This window comes from Neovison vison, chromosome 6 (genome assembly GCF_020171115.1).
Source record: "Neovison vison isolate M4711 chromosome 6, ASM_NN_V1, whole genome shotgun sequence".
NCBI classification, from domain to species: Eukaryota; Metazoa; Chordata; class Mammalia; order Carnivora; family Mustelidae; genus Neogale; species Neogale vison.
In genome coordinates this window covers 85534535-85555014 of record NC_058096.1, presented here as the reverse complement: position 1 = coordinate 85555014, position 20480 = coordinate 85534535, and the positions used below count along the sequence as shown (strand labels likewise).

Genomic DNA, 20480 nt, shown 5'->3' with positions numbered 1-20480 from the left:
CAGCAAGGCAACCCTAGAAATCAGTTTTATATTTAAACCCAGTTGCATTCTACTAGAGTATTTTGCCTAAAAATGTCACAAAGACTGAACACTAGTAAACTCTGTAATGGAAAGCTATATATACAAATTAAATGGATAAAATAATCTGATTTATATGTCTTTATTAAGGCTATTTACTGCTTTTTAATAAAATATTCTATTTTGATTAAACTTTTAGTACTTACCAGTAAATAAAAATGTGTTGCTTTTCTAAAGAACTTGCAGTTTTCCCACTGACCAATCTTTAGCCAGCATTTTCTTTTAGGTTTTAACACTGTAGTTAAACTGAAAAAAAAATTCTATAGAAGGACAAAAAGATCTTGAAGTTACTTATTGGTTTTTGATTTTTAGCATTAAAATAAAGGAGCACATTTTATTTATTCTAATAAGAGATATATTCAGGTTTAGATATGTTTTTAACTTTATTGTTCAATGCCACTAGTGAAGCATTAGTCTGTATTTTATTTTCCTCTTTTTGTAATTATTAGTTTGAGTTTGAATAACAAGTAAACTCATAAGGTTCAGAAACAAAAAAGCATAAAGTATACAGGGAAAAAGTCTCCCTACTATACCTGTTTCTTATCAGTACAATTCTGTTCCACCAAATAAGTAACAAGCATTATTTTTTTTGGTAAGATTTTTATTTATTTGACAGAGATCACAAGTAGGCAGAGAGACAGACAGAGAGAGAGGAGGAAGCAGGCTCCCTGCCAAGCAGAGAGCCCGATTCAGGACTCGATCCCAGGACCCTGAGATCATGACCTGAGCTGAAGGCAGGGGCTTAACCCACTGAGCCATCCAGGCATTTAGTAGCAACCATTATTAAACTCCATTTTCCTTCCAGAAACTTTTTTAGAGCATATATATAAACAAAACTGATACATGTTCTTTTCCACCTCTTTTACAAAAATGTGACATTCAACTCTGTATGTTGCTTTTCTCACATAAACTGTTCCTGGAGATCTTTCTGTATCAGTACATAAAGTACTTTCCCAATCCTTTTCCCCTCACCATACAGTATAACATTTTATGGGTGTATCAATTTATTTGACCTGTGTCCAAATGATGGGACATTTAAGGTACTATTATACCTTCAAAAAAGCCCAAAATAAATCCTAGCAAGTCTAAAAAAATAAAAAAGTCTTAACAAGTCTTAAGACAGTAAGTAGTAAATAAATCCCTCTTGGATTCAGTTGAAATGAATCCACACTGAACCATATAAGGAAAGTCCTTTAACTAGCTAGTGTAATAGTGTAAGATAATGCAGTATGCCAGAAATACTTTGTTATATGGACAGAACACTAATCTTAAAGTCAGAAATCTGAATTTTAAATTCTGGATATGCTTGTCACTAGTTTTTCTGAGCGAAATCACTTAATGGCTATACATGTCAGTCTTCTTGTCTATAGAGTAAATATAGGACTACTTACTTTACAAGGTAAAGTACCTTGTACCTTGTATAGTATAGTTCCTTGTATCTACAATACAAGGTAGTTTCCTGTTTCACAGGAAATATGAATGAATGTGTAAAATCTAAAACCCTAAAAACATAAGATATTTTCATAAATCTACTCTTAAAAATCTTTTAAAATTATAGGCTTTCTATTTAGAGTAAATTTTGTTATGGAATGTATTAATTAAAGTAGACCTCTCTTGTGATATTCAGACTTGTCTCCCCCTTTCACTCCGTCTACTAAATGTAAAACAGGAGGACAGATAGAAATGTTTCTCAGCATGGTGCATCTGGGTGGCTCATTGGTTGAGCTGAGCATCTGACTGGGTTTTGGCTCAGGTCATTATTTCTTGGGTCATAGGGCTGAGCCCCACCTCCTCACTGAATGAAGTTGGGCTCCAAGCTCAACCGGGAGTCTGCCTGATGATTCTCTCCCTTTCCCTCTTCCCCCACTGGTGCACACACTCTCTCTCAAATAAATAAATAAACACATCTTAAGAAAAAGAAATGTTTCCCAGCTTATGAAGTTTCAAAAAAATACACATTATTTGTAGTGTTTTAAGGGGCATCTTTCCCTTGTAAATTAAAAAAAAAAAAGTAACTGTGCTTTAGCTTTTGAGTTATACCAGTAGTTTAAAATTACTTAACAGGGACATTTTATCATTCCAAGTAGGGAGTGATATTTAATTGATCTTTAAGTAAATAGATGTTCTTGTAATTAAATAATTTAAATGTTCTGATTCAAGCACTAAAGCTAATCCAGTATTTTCACTTTTCTAAATTTTAGAATGAAATTTTGGAAATTGCTCTGGATCAAAAGGGACTTACCAATGATAGAAAAATTGCCTTCATTGATAAAAATAGAGATCTCTGTATCACTTCAGTGAAACGATTTGGGAAGGAAGAACAAATTATCAAACTTGGTAAAATAATTTAAAATAATACATTTAAAATTTGATTACTTTGAATTTTCTTGAATCTACTCTGTCATATTTATACTAAGTAGCATACTTGCTTGAATTAATCTGTGAATAATGCTTTAGTATAACCTTTCTTAACTACTTAACACCACTTAAATAGCAAGTCTTTAGCTGCTACAGCTACATTAGCATTGAAAGAAATACTTATAAATTGAAACATAATGGTTCTAGATAAAATACTCAAATATTTCCATACATTTTTAAATAACTTTTTGCACATTTTCACCATTAAATGATCTGAAAATATTGCCATACCTACCGAAGTTAGAAGGGGTCCTGTATGTCAGTTTATTTTTTAAAGTATTTTTAATACTTACTGTAGTGGAACTAATAGTACCTTAACATTCTTTTTAAAATAAGGAACAATGGTGCATACTTTGGCCTGGAGTGATACATGTAATATCCTTTGTGGACTTCAAGATACTCGATTTACAGTGTGGTATTACCCCAATACGGTTTATGTGGACAGAGACATTTTGCCTAAAACATTATTTGAAAGGGATGCAAGGTAACATTTTACTGCTGGAATTATTTGTTGTGATAAATAACTCTAAAGTGTCATGTTTTGCCCCTATAATTTCAATCCCGCAAGGTACCTTTCAATCTACTCAGTCAATGAAATTGCTTAGCTAATGCTAGCTTAATGAGTTTTAAGTGTTGGGGTCAATTTGAAAGTATTGTATAATACTATTATATTTATTTGTTCCTTCTTTGGATATAGTTTTCCTTATATAATTTTCAAGCCTGAGGTTGTTTAATGTAACTCAGGTAGTTTTTTCCAGTGTGTTTTAGTGGTTTTAATATGGACATTGTTAAGATTTTTCAGTGATATAAAAAATGTGTCAACCTTTATTCTTTCTCAGATTATCATAAATTACAAATTATTATCATACTTACAGGACTGTATGTGTTTCTAGAATTGAATTTTTAAATTAATATTAAAGATAGAAAAACTATATAAGGCTACTGAAGAGGTTTTTTTTTAATTTTACAGTCTTCAGAAAATACATGTATATTCCTAAATTCTCTAAGAAATAACAAGATCTCTCACTCTTGACAAAATAAGAATACAAAGCTTCTTAGCTCCAAACCTTAGCTTAACTTTCAAATCTATTCTGAGTTCATTTTAATATTCAGTTCATAACTTTAGCAAAACCAGAGAGGATCATTTTAAAAGTATTTAAACTAATGAAGAGAAGTTAGTCTTTTGAAGTTCATCTCTTTTTATTAAGAGCCTTGGAATCACCTTAATTTTTTATTGGTATATACTTTCAAAAGTGAATGCCGAGATTTTTAAACATTTGTATAATTTACCTTAAGACTTAGGGGGGTAAAGTTTATTTCAAATACTTTTAAGCATAGCTCTCAAATACGTAATAATTTTTTTTAAATCTTTTTTTTTTTTTAAAGATTTTATTTATTTATTTGACAGACAGAGATCACAAGTAGGCAGAGAAGCAGGCAGAGAGAGAGGAGGAAGCAGGCTCCCTGCTAAGCAGAGAGCCCGATGCGGGGCTCGATCCCAGAACCCTGGGATCATGACCTGAGCCGAAGGTAGAGGCTTTAACCCACTAAGCCACCCAGGCGCCCCTTTTCTAAACAAATTCTGTGTGTTTCACCAGTATTACATCATAATACATCACATTACAATTTGTGAAAATGAGGATAGAAATAAAATGAAAATTAGGAAGGATTTTAAAACTCATCATTTTCTGTGACCAACAAATGAGGGGAAAATGATGTACTAATGAGCTTGAGAGGGATTCCTGAGATTTTTTCCCCCCAATCTACCTCCACTTTCAATGATATTTCACAGTAATCTTTTACTGTTTATCAGGTTGATGTTAAAACACTTCTGGGGATAGAGGTTCCAGATCTCCCTAGATAAACCATTGGCTATTTTGTCCCTGTTAGTAGTCATGATGCACTGCTTAAAAATCCCTCATAACTCATTTGCAAATTGCCATTTCTTTTTTTTTTAATTTTTTAAATTTAATTTTATTTTTTCAGTGTTCCAAGATTCATTGTTTATGCACCACACCCAGTGCTCCATGCAATACGTGTCCTCCTTAATACCCACCACCAGGCTCATCCAACTCCCTACCCTCTTCCCTCCAAAACCCTCAGTTTGTTTCTCAGAGTCCACAGTCTCTCATGGTTCTCATGGTTCGTCTCCCCTTCCAATTTCCCCCAACTCACTTCTCCTCTCCATCTCCCAACGTCCTCCATGTTATTTCTTATGCTCTACAAGTAAGTGAAACCACAAGTAAGTGACTCTCTCTCCTTGACTTATTTCACTCAGCGTAATCTCCTCCAGTCCTGTCCATGTTGATACAAAAGTTGGATATTCATCCTTTCTGATGGAAGCATAATACTCCATTATATATATGGACCATATCTTCTTTATCCATTCGTCTGTTGAAGGGCATCTTGGCTCTTGCCACAGTTTGGCAACTATGACCATTGCTGCTATGAACATTAGGGTACAGATGGCCCTTCTTTTCACTACATCTGTATCTTTGGGATAAATACCCAGTAGTGCAATTGCAGGATCATAGGGTAGCTCTATTTTTTATTTTTTAAGAAACCTCCACATTGTTTTCCAAAGTGGCTGCACCAACTTGCTTTCCCACCAACAGTGTAAGAGGGTTCCCTTTCTCCACATTTTTTCCAACACTTGCTGTTTACTGTCTTGTTAATTTTGGCCATTCTAACTGGTGTAAGGTCGTATCTCAATGTGCTTTTGATTTGAATCTCCCTGATGGCTAATAATGATGAACATTTTTTCATGTGTCTATTAGTCATTTGTATGTCTTCTTTGGAGAAGTGTTTGTTCATGTCTTCTGCCCATTTTTTGACATGATTATCTGTTGAGTGTTGAGTTTGAGGAGTTCTGTATAGATCTTGGATATCAGCCCCTTGTCTGTAGTGTCATTTGCGAATATCTTCTCCCGTTCCGTGGGTTACCTCTTTGTTTTGTTGACTGTTTGCTTTGCTGTGCAGAAGCTTTTGATCTTGATGAAGTCCCAAAGGTTCATTTTCGCTTGTGTTTCCTTTTGCCTTTGGAGAAATGTCTTGAAGTTGCTGTGGTCGATGTCGAAGAGGTTACTGCCTATGTTCTCCTCTAGCATTCTGATAGATTTTTCCTCACGTTGAGGTCTTTTATCCACTTTGAGTTTATCTTTGTATATGGTATAAGAGAATGGTTGAGTTTCCTTCTTCTATACATAGCTGTCCAATTTTCCAAGCACCATTTATTGAAGAGACTGTCTTTTTTCCACTGGATATTTTGTTCTGCTTTGTTAAAGATTATTTGATCATACAGTTTCGGGTCTATATCTGGGCTTTCTACTCTGTTCCACTGATCTGAGTATCTTATTTTTGTGCCATTATCTCAAATAGGTAATAATTTTTGCCAAATTAAACTGTTGTATTTTGCTCCAAGAGTATGGCAAATTAGATTTGAATGTTTGTTTAAATATATACATTCTACCTAGAGTTAACATTTTTGTGGGTGAATTTTGGAGATTTGGAGACTTTATATCTGTATGAAGGGTAAACTTCCCAAATTTAGTGTATATGAAAGATTTTGCTCAGAACATAAATTATACTTTGCTTTTTTCCAACAGTGAATTTAGTAAAAATCCCCATATTGTGAGTTTTGTTGGAAATCAAGTAACTATAAGAAGAGCTGATGGCTCACTGGTTCACATCAGCATATCACCATATCCTGCTATTCTCCATGAATATGTAAGCAGTTCAAAATGGGAAGATGCTGTAAGACTTTGTCGCTTTGTTAAGGTACTTTACATTTTAGATCCCTAATTTTGTATATATTGCATATTTACATATGTCTTTGTACAAAATAAGAAATGATAACAGCTTAGGGCTGGAAAAATCATGGGTCTTTTTAATGAGTGAAAACATAAGCAATACAAGGGGATAGATACTGCTGTGTGATTTATTTTGGAAGAAGCTATAGATTAAATGATTCCTAAGTTTTACCACCACAGAGATTTTAATTTATTCGATCTGGGATGAATCCTAGGCATATTTTTTAATTCCTCAGATGGTTTGTACACTTAACGTTAAGAACCTCTACTTTAGATCAGCAGTTCCCAGCTTGGTTGAATCCAGTTTTTTCAAGTATATTTGACCACAGAACTTTTTAATTTTACATGGCTTAGCAGCCCTTAGAATACACTTTTAAAATGACTTTTAGATGCTTTCCCTTACAATGAGTTGTTGATGGCAATCTGCGATAATAGCATTGTCTGAGAACCTATTTCTCTGGTTCCTTGTAAGTTAAATTCTTTGACCTCATCAAAAAGACTGGAGGGTTTATAACCCTTAATTATCTTAAAAGTATGTCAGAAGTTCAAAAATAAATCTTTGATAATTAGAAATGAAAATTTGCAGAAATTTTATTCAAAAGAAATTCTTTATGTATTATTAACGTATTTCAACAAAGTAGTCACACAAAGTAGTTCCACATCATTAATTAAATCAGTAGTTTTTAAAGTGCCATGCTCAGCAAAGTTTAATTTTTTCATTCAAAAGCAACTTTAATGTATTTTAAATCATTGCTTATTTTAAGGCAGTTCTGCTTATCATTGAAATAATTGTTCTCCTATTTCACTTTAGGAGCAAACCATGTGGGCTTGCCTAGCTGCTATGGCAGTTGCTAACAGAGATATGACCACTGCAGAAATAGCCTACGCAGCAATTGGTGAAGTAAATAATGTTTACTTATCTGTATGTTTGTGGTTTTTCTTACCATAATTTGTTACATTGCTGTCACTATCCACTTTGTATATTGTTTTCTTTTTTTAGATTGATAAGGTTCAGTACATTAATTCTATAAAAGAGCTTCCATCTAAAGAATCAAAAATGGCTCACATATTAATGCTTAGTGGGAATATACAGGAGGCTGAAATGATACTTCTTCAGGCTGGCCTTGTTTATCAAGCAATCCAGATCAATATCAATCTCTATAACTGGGAAAGGTAATAAAAATTTTTTCATCAATTCTAAAACCCAACTGATCTTAATATATTCTTCTGTCTACCACTTGGAAAATTACATTTTCCACTGTACTTAATAGTTTTCTTAACATCACAGAAGAATTTATTCACATTTCTATTTGTGAGGAGTTTGCCATTGAAGATTTATGCCTTCTCTAAACTTGCGATTGATTAGAAGTTGAAGTGTGAAGAAGAAAAGAGAGGCTAGGATGTCTCCCGAATTTCTGACTTCAATAACTGGATAGATGGTGGTATTATTAGTGGATTTGGAAGGGAATATAATGAATTCAGTGTTAGGCATGTTGGATTTGAAGTATTTGTGAGGAGATAGAGATGTGATAATCGCCCAGGGAGCGCTGTGATGGGTCCACGGAGGCCATGCACGCCCCTCTTTTTTTTTTTTTGGTTCCACACGTGGGACTTTACTGGGGCCGTTACAGGCCGAACCAGTTGGGCAGGCCGCTGCGCCAGGGATCCTGGCTCTGCCTCTGCCGCTGCTCCTCCAGGAGTTTGTCCTGGACGTTGTCGCCGCTGGGGCTGCTGTCGGGGCTCTTTTTCTCCGGAAACAGGTCGGGGAACGTGAAGGTCTGTCCATAGACCAGCACATAGGCCACCTTGTAGTCTGGTCTCTTTACCCTGACGTTCCTGTGGTCCCTCTTCCTGTTGGAACCATGCTGCACCCTTGTCCGCACGGTGGCCACAGGCATGTTGTAGATACGCTCAAGGTAATTCCGGAGGTCCACCCTGGTGATCTCCATGGGGATCCGAAACTGAAACTGCATGGTGTCCTCAGGCTGGGCCATGCTGGGCCGCACCAGCCAAATGAAGAAGTTTGTTCGGAAGACGCGGAGCTGGGGGTTACCCAGCTGGTACAGGGGGTACAGCACGTTCCGCGCCATCGCCGGTTTCTGGGCCGCGGACGCTCAGGAGATAGATTTGAACTGGGGACGTAGATTTAGGAGTCATCAGTAAATGGATAGCACTTAAAGGCAGAAGAATGGATGCAGTTACTTGGGAAATGTGTAGAGTAAGAAGATCAACTACGTTTATGGGATGGGCTAAAGAGGAGAAATCTGCTGAAAAACTGGGATGAAGCAGTCATATTGGCAGGGAGAGGTACAGCCATGAGAAGAGATTTATGATGCTAAGGAAGAAAGGCAGTAGGATTTGAAATGAGGAGTGCACAGTAGTAGCCTTCTCTGCATTAGGCTTCAACACAGATTGCTTTCAAAACAAAGTGGCATGCTTCTTCTCTCTGACATATTAGGTCATTCTCTCAGATATGTCTCTTCGTAAAAAAAAAAAAAAAAAAAAAAAGCTATAGGGCTTATATACACCTGAAATTACATTATAAAATTGGCATGCTGATTTTTCCAGGTTTGAAATGTCTTTCATCATCTTGTCTCTCTCAACCTCTACCCTACTATTTTTTTAAAAGCAGATCCGAGTAATCAGATCACTTTATCTATAATATTTCAGTATGTATCTCAAGGTTTTTTAAAAAAATCTAGCCACAGTACCATGGTCACATTTTAAAGAATTAACAATAATTCTATTCAGTGTTGTTATTTCTTTGATTGTCTCGTGAATGTTTTGATTTGTTTTATGGTTTGTTTTGTTCAGGATCCACAAAAGGTCCATACCTTATGATTGATTGATGTGTTCTCAAGTTTCTTTTCATCTTAATAGGTTTTCCTCTTTCTTGTGTTTTCTTGTAATTTTCCCACTGCAGAAACTGGGCCAATAGAGTTTTCCCATAGTCTGGATTCTGTTAATTACATCTTTGTGGTGACATTTGACATGTTCCTCTGCCCCTTGAATTAGCCATATTGGTGTTGAATCTAGAAACTTGATTAGATTCGAGTTTAACTTTTTTTTTTCCTTTTAGTAAGGCTCAGTCAGAGGTGGTATTCAATATATTTTCACAGTGACTGGTTGCCTGTCTTTTTCTGTTGATCATTACCCAGATCCATTAATTGGAATGAATTAATTAATGATCATTACCAGATCCATTAATTAATTAGAATTCTAGAAGGATAGAATTTAAGGATTGGATGAAAAATATATTACATTGCTTTTCCGATCCCTGAATTTCTATATTTATTTAAGTCCTTTAGAAGGGAACAGATTTCATTTTGTTAATATATGTTATTCTATTTGAGAAGTACAGTCCTGCTGGTTTGTATTTCTGTCATTCCTATTTGAATTTGAAAATTACCTGCAACCAGGGTGGCTCAGATGGTTAAGCATCTGCCTTTGGCTCAGGTCATGATGCTGGAGTTCTGGGATCAAGCCGCACATCAGGCTCCCAGCTCAGCGGGGACTCTGCATCTCCCTTTCCCTCTGCCTCTCCCCCTGCTCATGCTCTCTCACTTTCTGTATCTCTCTGTCTCAAAAGGATAAATAAAATCTTAAAAAAACAAAAAAAGGGAAAAAGAAAGTTACCTGCAACCTAGTAGGTTACAACCCTTAAAGAGTTGTAGGTAAGCAAGTCATCTATTTGATGTTCACTTTGGACATTTGGTGGTAGTCTGTTCTCAAAAATTGAAGTTAAAAGAGGTAGAAATTTTATGTAAGTATTAGTAAAAAAATAATTTTTCTACTTCTACCAGTTATATAAAGTGATTTTGCTTCATTCAAGTTATATAAAAGATCATATTTTGAAGTTATAAAATCTTTTTATATAACTTCCTTCTATTTAAAATCAGAGAGGATACATGGATTTATTCCAGCACCATAATCTAATGTCACATTTGTTTGGTTGCCAAATAACCATTTTAAAACTAGAGACAGGCTGTTCCCATAACCCTTATATAATTTGGAGTGAATTCCCTCCTCTGTGTGATAAAGAAACATTTTTTTACCCAGTGTATGCTTTTAGATAACATTTAAAATAGCACATATAATTTGAATGTTTACCATTAGCTATTGCTCTTCAATCAGATAATACATATTTTATAATAATGACTATCATATAGATAATACTTAACATCTAGTATCTAAATGCAGTATTAGACCTCATACTCTTATCTTTTCTGCATAATTAAATGTACTGATGTTCCATAACAAATTACCTCTTTGGAGATAATTTTCTTTCTGAAAAGCCCCAACCCAGAATAGATGCTTACATATTCCCCACTTGGAATACTTCTGGTTTGGCACAACAAAAATTCCTTCCCCAGTTTTGCTCAGTCATAAAAAAAGGAGGAGGAAATGGCATATTTCAGGTGCCAAAGGGCTGGTTCGCCAGACTCTCCACTCACACATCCACATTGGAGACAGAGCCTTAGGGATATATAGAGGGTGATAGAGACAGGATTAGAAGGATTAAACATCCTTATTTCTGCTGCTCATTTTTTGAGACTTTGTGAATTGGTTTTTGCCTTCTTGCATTTCACTTCCGTTCTTCTATGTTGCAGTACTTCTACATTCTTTTCTATGTATTCTCTTTTTCTCTGAAAGACTTAAAGTCACAGAGGAAGGAGGGAACTTAGTGAGGAGTTTGTGATGGGTAGCAAATACTGATCCTTGGAGTTAGCCATATGGTTTATGTAAATACATTTTTTAAGAAATCATTGTGCTGAATATTGGCATTATCATTTGTATTACACATGACTTATATTTGTAATTTTTATATTGTCTTTAAGGGGCGCCTGGGTGGCTCAGTGGGTTAAGCCGCTGCCTTCGGCTCAGGTCATGATCTCGGGGTCCTGGGATCGAGTCCCGCGTCGGGCTCTCTGCTCGGCAGGGAGCCTGCTTCCTCCTCCTCCTCTCTCTGCCTGCCTCTCTGCCTACTTGTGATCTCTCTCTGTCAAATAAGTAAATAAAATCTTAAAAAAAAAAAAATTAAAAAATTATATTGTCTTTAATATTTCTTTCAATTGTCTACCAACTGTCAATTAATGCACAGGGCATATCTAAAATACTTTTTAAAGTGAATGTTTAGGCCAAATCAAAGCATGCTAAAAATGAAACACATTTTCCTACTGAAGGGTCACATGTTGCAAAAAATCTAGTCAGTAGTTACTGTTGTCTAAAAGAACAGATTTATAATATTTGCGTCTGATAAATAAATCATGACTGGCCTATTCAGAAGTAATATGTCATATTAGGAGACAAGGGAACTTGAAAAAGAATGTGCTTTAACATCATACTTAGAAACAAGATTACAGGTTACCTGGGTGGCTCAGTCTGTTGAGATTGGCCTTCAGCTCAGGTCATGATCCTGGAACCCCAGGATTGAGCCCTACATCAGGCTCCCTGCTCCACGGGAGTCTGCTTTTCCCTCTGACCCTCCTCCCTTTCATGCTCTCACTCACTTGCTCTCTAATAAATAAAATCTTTTTAAAAAACACACATAACAAGATTACAGTGAACAATATAGTATTGATACATATTAATTGGATTATAAATTTTAAATGGCTATTAACTTTTTCTAAGAACCAAATGGCAAAAGGCATTTGTCAGATTTTTATTATCCACAAATTTTAGTTTTATATTTTAAATTTGCTGTGTTATAACATAAAGGATATCAGTATTTAATTGACTATTAAGCAGAATAAATTCTAGACTTTAGATAAATTCTAGAACAATAAATTATAGATTTAAAAAATGGTTAAGATGGTTAAACCACTTACATTGGGGGGATAGTCCATTCACGTGAATTTTATTATGATTTCAATGAATTTTTCAATGAACGTTGATCATACATATACTCTGGAGTACTCACCAAAGAGAAATAAAACTTGGATTTCCCTTCAATAAATATGTAGGTTATAGAAGAGACAGACTCATAAATAATAATAATATACTGTAAGTAGTGCTGTAGAAATAATAGTATGCGTAAAATGTTATGGAACACAGATAAGAAAATGGTCGTTTATTTCTGCAAAGGAAGTTGATCAGGGAGAAGAGATCATGTTTGATCTGAACCTGGAAGTATATGTAGTGTAAGTAGGAATTTGAAGTATAAGTAGGAATTTGCAAGATGGGTGAGGTAGGGAATGGTGTGTTCCATATTGAGGAATGAGTGGGGAGGGACCAACATAGACCATTTGTCCCACTGTCTTATCCCAAAACTCTACTGTGTATTGATGCTAATACAGGCAATGCTGGTAATCTGTTTTGTTTCTCATTATAGGGCACTTGAATTGGCTGTAAAATACAAAACACATGTTGATACAGTTCTTGCTTACCGTCAAAAGTTTTTGGAGACATTTGGTAAACAGGAAACTAATAAACGATATTTGCAGTATGCAGAAGGTGTAAGTATTATACTGTATTTTATGATAATGTATATGCACTTTATAAGTGTATATATTTATTTTAATAAGACAAAATTGGAATAATTCATACCAAATCTCTAAAAAATAACTTTTGCCTTATGATATTATAGTCTTATTTTAACTCTGTAATTATAGTACTGATTTTTTTCCAGAATCTTAAAGCCATATGTTTTATTTTGTTTTTCAAGATTTTATTTATTTATTTGAGAGAGAATGAGAGAGACAGAGCACAAGTAGAGGGAGGGGCAGAGGGAGAGGGAGCCAGTCACTGGGCTTGATCCTGGGACTCCAGGATCAGGACCTGAGCTGAAGGCAGGTGCTTAACCAACTGAGCCACCTAGGCGCGCTGTAGAGCCATGTTTTGATTAACTCAAGTCTGTTTTCATTTTATTTAATTTGTGTTAAAGTTGGGTGCTAATTGATATTTTTATATAAACAATATAAATGGCTGGGATAAAGGTTTCTGACTCCTGTATTTTGTCTTCTACTAGCTGCCCCTCTGCTCCAGGGGAGATACATAAACACACAGGGCATTGGCCAGAAAATGGATACTTTGTCACTTTGCAAAATTTTAGGGAGCTGGTTCGCACCTGGAGAAGGGCCTAGCCCAGGGAGACCTCACTGCCTAGAACTAAAGAAGGCTAAACTTTTGCCTTTCAAATCCCTGCCAGAATCTGAGGTTTCATCACTATAATTAGAAGAAAGTCATTCCAGTATATATCAGCCGACAAGGAGAGGTGGAGCAGTTTGCCTAGGTACCTAGAGCAGGACTGTTGTTCGCCACTGGCTTAGATCCATCTAGGCTCAGACTACAGAATAAACGGTTCACCTCTAGCCATGCAGACCCAGGAGCCTTGTAATCCCAAGACAGGGGCAGCCTTGCTCCCAGCTCTGTGAACAGGTTGATTTTTGTAGCCTTTTATTCATTCATTTATTCAAAAAGTCTGTATGAGTGTTCACTCTGGCCAGGTATTATGCTGGATGCTGAGTCAGACAGGACTTCTGTTTTTGTGGAGCTTGTAGATGATGTGGGAGTGCTGCTTCTTGGAGACAGAATAAAATGGAATGTTCTGACCTGTCCTAAAGGGCAGGGTAAATTAGATGGATCCTGGGAAGAGCAAAGAAGGTAGGGAGAAGGTACCTATGATGTCCACTAAAGCCAACATCATCCATTTGCTATATGACTTGAGAAACTCCATCTTTCTCCTCGTGTATAGATTAAAGCACAGTTCTTTCCTACTATGGGTCTTTCACATGTGAGTCTCCTTTACTGTTCATTCACACAGAACACTTCATTTCTGGTCACCTCATGTGTGGCTTTGTCCCCCATGCCAACAAACAATTCTCCAACACCAGCTGGGTGTCTTATAATTTAACTCAACTCTGACACTGTCTACCTGGAGATAGTATCAGATTCCACAGGTAAAGGGCTCAGTCCCACAGGATTGCACCCCACCCCCATCAGATGCTGGTTGCAAGCCCAGGTTATCACCCGTGCTTCTAAGACTAACTAGTTATAGGTCAGAGGTTCCAGTAACCCCTGCTTTAGGTTTCACATGCCAGTCACAAGTCCAGGTTTTTAGCTGCACTTCCAGCTCACAGCCTATAATTCAGAGGTCCCATGTCTCTTGTTTGATTAATGTGCTCACAGAACTAAGGGAAACATTTACTTATGTTTATTTAAAACACAAGTTTAAGGGCACCTGGGTGGTTCATTTGTTAAGCATCTGTGTTTGGCTCAGGTCCTGAGATCAAGCCCCACATGGGGCTCCCTGCTTGGCATGGCTTCTCTCTCTCTCTCGCCCAGTCCCACTGCCTGTGTTCCCTCTCCTGCTGTGTCTCTCTCTGTCAAATCAATAAATAAAAAATCTTAAAAAAAATAAAATAAAATAGGATATGATAAAGGCTATGGATGACAACCAGATGGAAAGATAGTCAGGACAAGGTTTGGGAAGGCCCTAACTTCAGAAGCTCCTGTCTCTTCAAAGTGGGGTGTGTCGTCCTCCCAGTGTGGATGTGTTCACCAAACCAGAAGCCCTTTGAACCCTGTACTTTGGAATTTTATGGCGGCTTCATCCCATAGATGTGATATATCATTAACTCCATTTTCAGCACTTCTCCTTGCTCAAGAGGATGGGGATCAGGATTGAAAATTCCTAGCTTCTAATCATGCCTTGGTCTTTCTGGTGACCAGCCCCCATGCAGGAGCCATCCAAGAACTCAATCTGGAGTTGTCTCTCTCTCCTTTTTTTTTTTTTTTAATTTTATTCATTTATTTGGGGGAGAGAGAGAGAGAGCACAAGCCAGGGGTTGGGGGGAGGCAGTGGGAGAAGCAGAGTCCCAAGGATCAGGGAGCCCAATGTGGGGCTCCATCTCAGGATCCCAGGATCATGACCCAAGCTGAAGACAGCACTTAACTGACTGAGCCACCAGTCACCCTGGAGTTGTCTCTTTAAAAGAAAAAAATGCTCCTTGGGGCTCCTGGGTGGCTCAGTGGGTTAAAGCCTCTGTCTTCAGCTCAGGTCATGATCTCAGGGTCCTGGGATTGAGCCCCACATTGGGCTCTCTGCTCAGCGGGGAGCCTGCTTCTCCCTCTCTGCCTACCTCTCTGCCTACTTGTGATCTCTCTCTCTGTCAAATAAATAAGTAAAATCTTTTAAAAAAAGAAAAAAAAATGCTCCTTTAACTTGGGAAATTGCAAAGGTTTCAGGAGCCCTGTATCAGTAACCAAGGTCAAAGACCAAATATTAGAACAAAAGATGCTCCTAGTGTTCTTATCACTTAGGAAATTAAGAGTTTCAGGAGTTCTCTGCCTGGAACTGGGAGCCAAAACCAATATATATATTTTCTGTTATCTCACACCATATTTAGCACACTGAGTGTTGTGATCTACATTTTTGCACTTCAGAACAGTTCACAAAGTAGTAAAGCCTTTGGGGCCATTCTTAGAGTTTCTTCAATGCAGTTTCAACATCTGGATCTGGGATAGACACGAGTTGTCTATTTCTTAGTAGGAAGGAGTGTATATTGTTTGTTTGTTTGTTTGTTTGAGAGACATTTGTGGGCTGAGCAGGGAGCCAAAGGATTGGATGCAGGGCTCAATTCCAGGACTCCCAGATCCTGACCTGAGCCAAAGGCAGACGTTTAACAGACTGAGCCTCCCAGGTACCCAGAAAGGGGTGTATTTTACAGATGTTCCACAGACTTTTTGTTTCATTCAGAACTTCAGTACTGAAAATGAATCCTCTAAGAGTTTGGGCTCTGAGAACTTACTATACTATTGGGACAATTTCAGGGCCCCTGGGATCCCTGAGGACGACATTCTTAATTCACAGAATAGAACAGCCGCCACTACCACTACAGGGCTAAGCAGACCAGAGAATCACCGATCACTTGATCTTTTTGTCACAGTTTTGAAAAAATGATGAGATGTTAAAACTGAGCACTTGGGGCACCTGGGTGGCTCAGTGGGTTAAGCCTATGCCTTTGGCTTAGGTCATGGTCTCAGGGTCCTGGGATTGAGCCCTGCATCGGGATCTCTGCTCAGCAGGGATCCTGCTTCCCCCCTCTCTCTGCCGGCTTCTCTTATGATCTCTTTTTCTATCAAATAAATAAATAAAATCCTTTAAAATTTAAAAAAAAACAGCATTCACATTAAATTCACTTGATTGCATAATTTTTAAACAGATTCATACTACTCTGTTTCTTCATCATCCTTGCCATCAATATTTTTTTTTTGGTATTTTCATATTAGGTGCTTTAGAGGATGTAGAAAATGTAATACTTACCTTCAAATTTTTAATTATCATAATTTATAAATATTGCATTATTATAATCAAAATATTTTAGATAACAAAAATTTAACATTGTTACCTTTTTTCTTATTATCTATGTATGCAGCTGTTACCAAAATGTAATAACTTCAATCACAAGAGTGGCAGAAATCTTCAAATGGGGTAACTAGAACAACATGACTTTGTGGTATTTTGAGGGTTTTTTTTTAAACCCTGAAACTATATAGGTTACCTTGACTCCCCATGGTCCTGTGTTCTAGTATCCTCCTTTTTTTTCTTCATTAATGTAATTTGGAAGCTAACTAGAAATTACAAAGCAGTATTTTAAGATGAAAATTACTTTTTACTTAAAAATTCCCACTGTTTATCTAAGCCAAAATTTTGATTATATAAACTTGAGAACTATGAGTTAAATACAAAGAGATTATTAAAAACTGAGAAATTAGGGGAACCTGGGTGGCTCAGTCAGTTGAGCATCTGACTCTCTCTCAGCTCAGGTCCTGATCTCAGGGTCATAAGATCCAGCCCCACAACGGGCTCTGTGCTGAACGTGGAGCTTGCTGGAGGTTCTTTCTCTCCCTCTCGCCCTACCCATTCTCACTTTCTCTCTCTCTCTCTCTCTCTCTCACACACACACATACACACACACACACACACACAAGAAATAAATCTTTTTTAAAAACTGAGAAATTTATTTTGGATATGTGGTGAATTCTGGTGGGCTCACAGTGCATAGTGTGAAACCTCATAAGTGAAAAGTTTCATATACAATTGTACTTACGAGCTCTGAAATGTTATTTGGACATTTCTTGTTTAAAATATGGAAACCTGGGATTCATACAAAATGGACTGTCTTCTAAGAACCCTAACTAGAGTCATTATCCCTGGTCTACAATAGTGTTCAATAAATATTTGTAAAATAATCTGCAATTCTGGCAAATAAAATTCACTGTACCGAATATATTCTGTACAAGAAGAAAAGCAGAAAAACCAGGAAATGTTTAAAACATTATTCCAGGAGAAAGAAAACAGTGGAAATATAAACAAACCAACAGCTTGGGGGCAGAATTTCAGAAGGTATAGAATTTTGAAAAAGATTGAGAAGTTCAGACAAACCACTTTAGGCATAGCTACTTTCTAAGCTCTTTTTTGCAGGCTTTAAAGCCATATAACTTTATGAGGTCCTGAGACACAAAACCCAAGAGAAATTGTTAGGTGATAGCTCATCTGCTAGGTAGTTACCTTTTCTTTATTCAATATTTATTGAGCACTTTGGGCAGACAATGTACTCCCCTTGTTACTTTGAATATAAAAATAAACATGGCAGACGCTGACCAGGTAGGAGATTACTATAATAGATCCACCAGAAGATGGAAAGGATAAGATTAATGTAAAAAAGTTTTTTAAAAAATCGGTTGTAAAATCAAGAGAACACTGTGGCTCGGGGTGGGAGGAGAGGTAGTTAAATATCTTGGCCAGCAAGACACTTGAGAGCAACTTCAACATTTCTAATATGGGTGACTGGTAGATGGGGAGAGATACCATTAATCTAGATAAGGAACATGAAAATACACATGTTTTAGACCTTTTGAGTTTGAATACATGAAAATACACATTTTTTGTTTGAAGTCCCAGTAGGGTATCCAGGCAGAGATACGTAATGGGCAATTGGAAATATAATTGTGAATACTGAAGATATTGACAAAGCAGCAATCAGAACATGATAAATAGATTTATTGTCATGACCACGTAGGCATAGTTGAAGCTATGTGAGTTGATGTGATCTCCTAGGGAAAGTATAAAAAGGTTGTGGTTGGAACCCTGATGAATACTAACAGGAGTTTGTCTAGGGAAAAGATACAGGAGGGGAAAAGAACATTTAGAAAACTGGAAAAAACATTTAGAAAGGACAGCGCAAACCAGGAGCGAGTGATATAAAGTCTGAGAGATTTTTCAAAGTGCTGTGGTCAACAAGGTCCAGGGAATGTTTCTACACTAGGGCCGTTTTCTTCCTTTTGTCTTCATGCTCTTTCCCAGATATATGCATGGACTCATTCGTCTCTTGTAGGTCTTCAAATCAGCTTCTCAGGGAGGCCTGTTCTTACCACTCTGTTTGAAACATAAGACCCATTCCCCCCAACGCCACACCTGGCCCTCACTGTTTCCCTTCCCTGTTTTCAAAACTCTTACCACTTCTCACATTTTGTATATTTTTATAGACTCCATTGTTACCTTTGCTATTCTTTCTATGAAGACTGATTTTTATCTTTTTGTTCACTGCTGAATCATTGCACCTAGAACAATCTTTGGCATATAGTAAGCACCAAATATTTTTTGACTGCGTAGTTGAATCATATATAGGATGAGAATAAAAATACTTAATCGTGGCATTAGTGAAAAGTTTATGAAGTATAGTAGGAACATGGCCACATTACAGTGCTCTGGGGAGAAAATGAGAGTCAGGAATGAGAGTGGTGGTTTGCAGGGAGACAGTATTGAGGGGGAAGGATGTAAGGAGCAGCCAGTGAAGAGAAGGAAATTGAATATGTAAGTGATAACTGAAGGCAGATGTCCCTTCTGGGGAAGTGGAAGAAGATGGGATTGGGGACATATGTGAAGAGGTTAGCCTAAGACAGAAGTGAAAGAGCTAGAGATGGATACAGATGTAGGTAAGTTTGTGTGAAGAAGGAAATTAAGTGAATTCATGTCTGATGGCCACTGTATTCTCTGTAAAGAGGAAGCTGATTTTCAGCAGAGAGTAAGAGAGCGGATGGAAAGCCATTTGGTATGATTCTGAAATACTTCCATGTGAATAAGAATAATTTACCAGGGACTAGAATAAGAAGTGCCAAATAGTACTGACCCTCCCTATAGTATAAAAAGATGTATCTTTGTTTAGAAGTCAGTCACTTGAAAGTTGTCATGAGTACATCCTTATCTAGTACCCACTAGTAAAAATACCTAAGAACTAAATTATCTGTAGAACACTATTCTAAAACTGGATTAATGCCAGAGTGAAAATGAAACATTTATTTTCAGTAGGATAGCTATCAACTGACACCCTCATCTGTACTATGACAAGTGACTAATACAGATATCATCAATTTGCTTGATGGACTTCTGGTGCAACAGAGCGACAGTCGTATAGTGCACGGTTAATGTATGGTTTTATTGTGATGGATTTGAGAAACGAGTGTAAGTCAATTCAAGGCTGGAAGAAGGCCAAGACATTAATCAAGTTTTGTCTTTCTCTTTGCGAATGTTTTGTTAGACATAGAAATGAGTGTTTTGCCATTTAAAAATATCAAGCTCTGACCTGATTGAAAAATCAGTCTTTCAAATAATTTAACATTTGTTCTACCTTTCAGTGAGCTTTCACTTGCGTCTTACCACAGACATTCATCTTCTATGAGTAAGCAGGATTCTTTTAACTCATCTATTTTATATATTATAGACAAGTATATGGAATTATCTTCTTAAAAAAATTGACCCAAATATCCACAAATTACAGAAATTTAGTTGAAGGATATTAGAATAAAAAAAAACCACATAACTTAGTTCCATCAACTTCCAGCACAAAAGAGGCGTGGGGGTACCTGGGAGGCTCAGTTAAGCTCTGACTCTTGATTTCTGCTCATGTCATGATCTCAAAGTTGTAGGACGGGCCTGCTTCTGGCTCCACGCTCAGCAGAGTCTGCTTGAGATTTTCTCTCTCTTTCTCTCTCCCTTTGCCCCTCGCCCCTGTGTACGTGCTCTCTCTCTCCCATCCTCCCTCTCTCATATAAAGCTTAAAAAAAAAAAAAAAGGCATGGGGTCGTGATAAGGTTAAATTAATCTCCCAGGTACTTGAAAGAAATCCATTCAGGCAGCATGTAGTACTTCAGTCTGGTTTAATGCTACTTATT

General features: G+C 36.9%; 2 protein-coding genes across 4 annotated transcripts in view; one reads left to right on the top strand and one right to left on the bottom strand.

The window, feature by feature from the left end:
- The window catches only part of IFT80 (intraflagellar transport 80), a 114376-nt gene that overhangs the window by 92466 nt on the left and 1430 nt on the right, over window positions 1–20480 (top strand). For all 3 annotated transcript variants that reach the window (XM_044251697.1, XM_044251698.1, XM_044251699.1), the window contains exons 14-19: window positions 2280–2415; window positions 2833–2980; window positions 6102–6273; window positions 7117–7206; window positions 7306–7478; window positions 12637–12760. In XM_044251697.1, coding sequence (XP_044107632.1) covers window positions 2280–2415; window positions 2833–2980; window positions 6102–6273; window positions 7117–7206; window positions 7306–7478; window positions 12637–12760 — 843 coding nt within the window. The remainder of the gene's footprint in view (window positions 1–2279; window positions 2416–2832; window positions 2981–6101; window positions 6274–7116; window positions 7207–7305; window positions 7479–12636; window positions 12761–20480) is intronic.
- LOC122908653 (39S ribosomal protein L23, mitochondrial-like) lies at window positions 7931–8395 on the bottom strand. The gene has a single exon (XM_044251700.1). It carries the CDS (start codon window positions 8393–8395, stop codon window positions 7931–7933), a length of 465 nt encoding a protein of 154 aa, XP_044107635.1.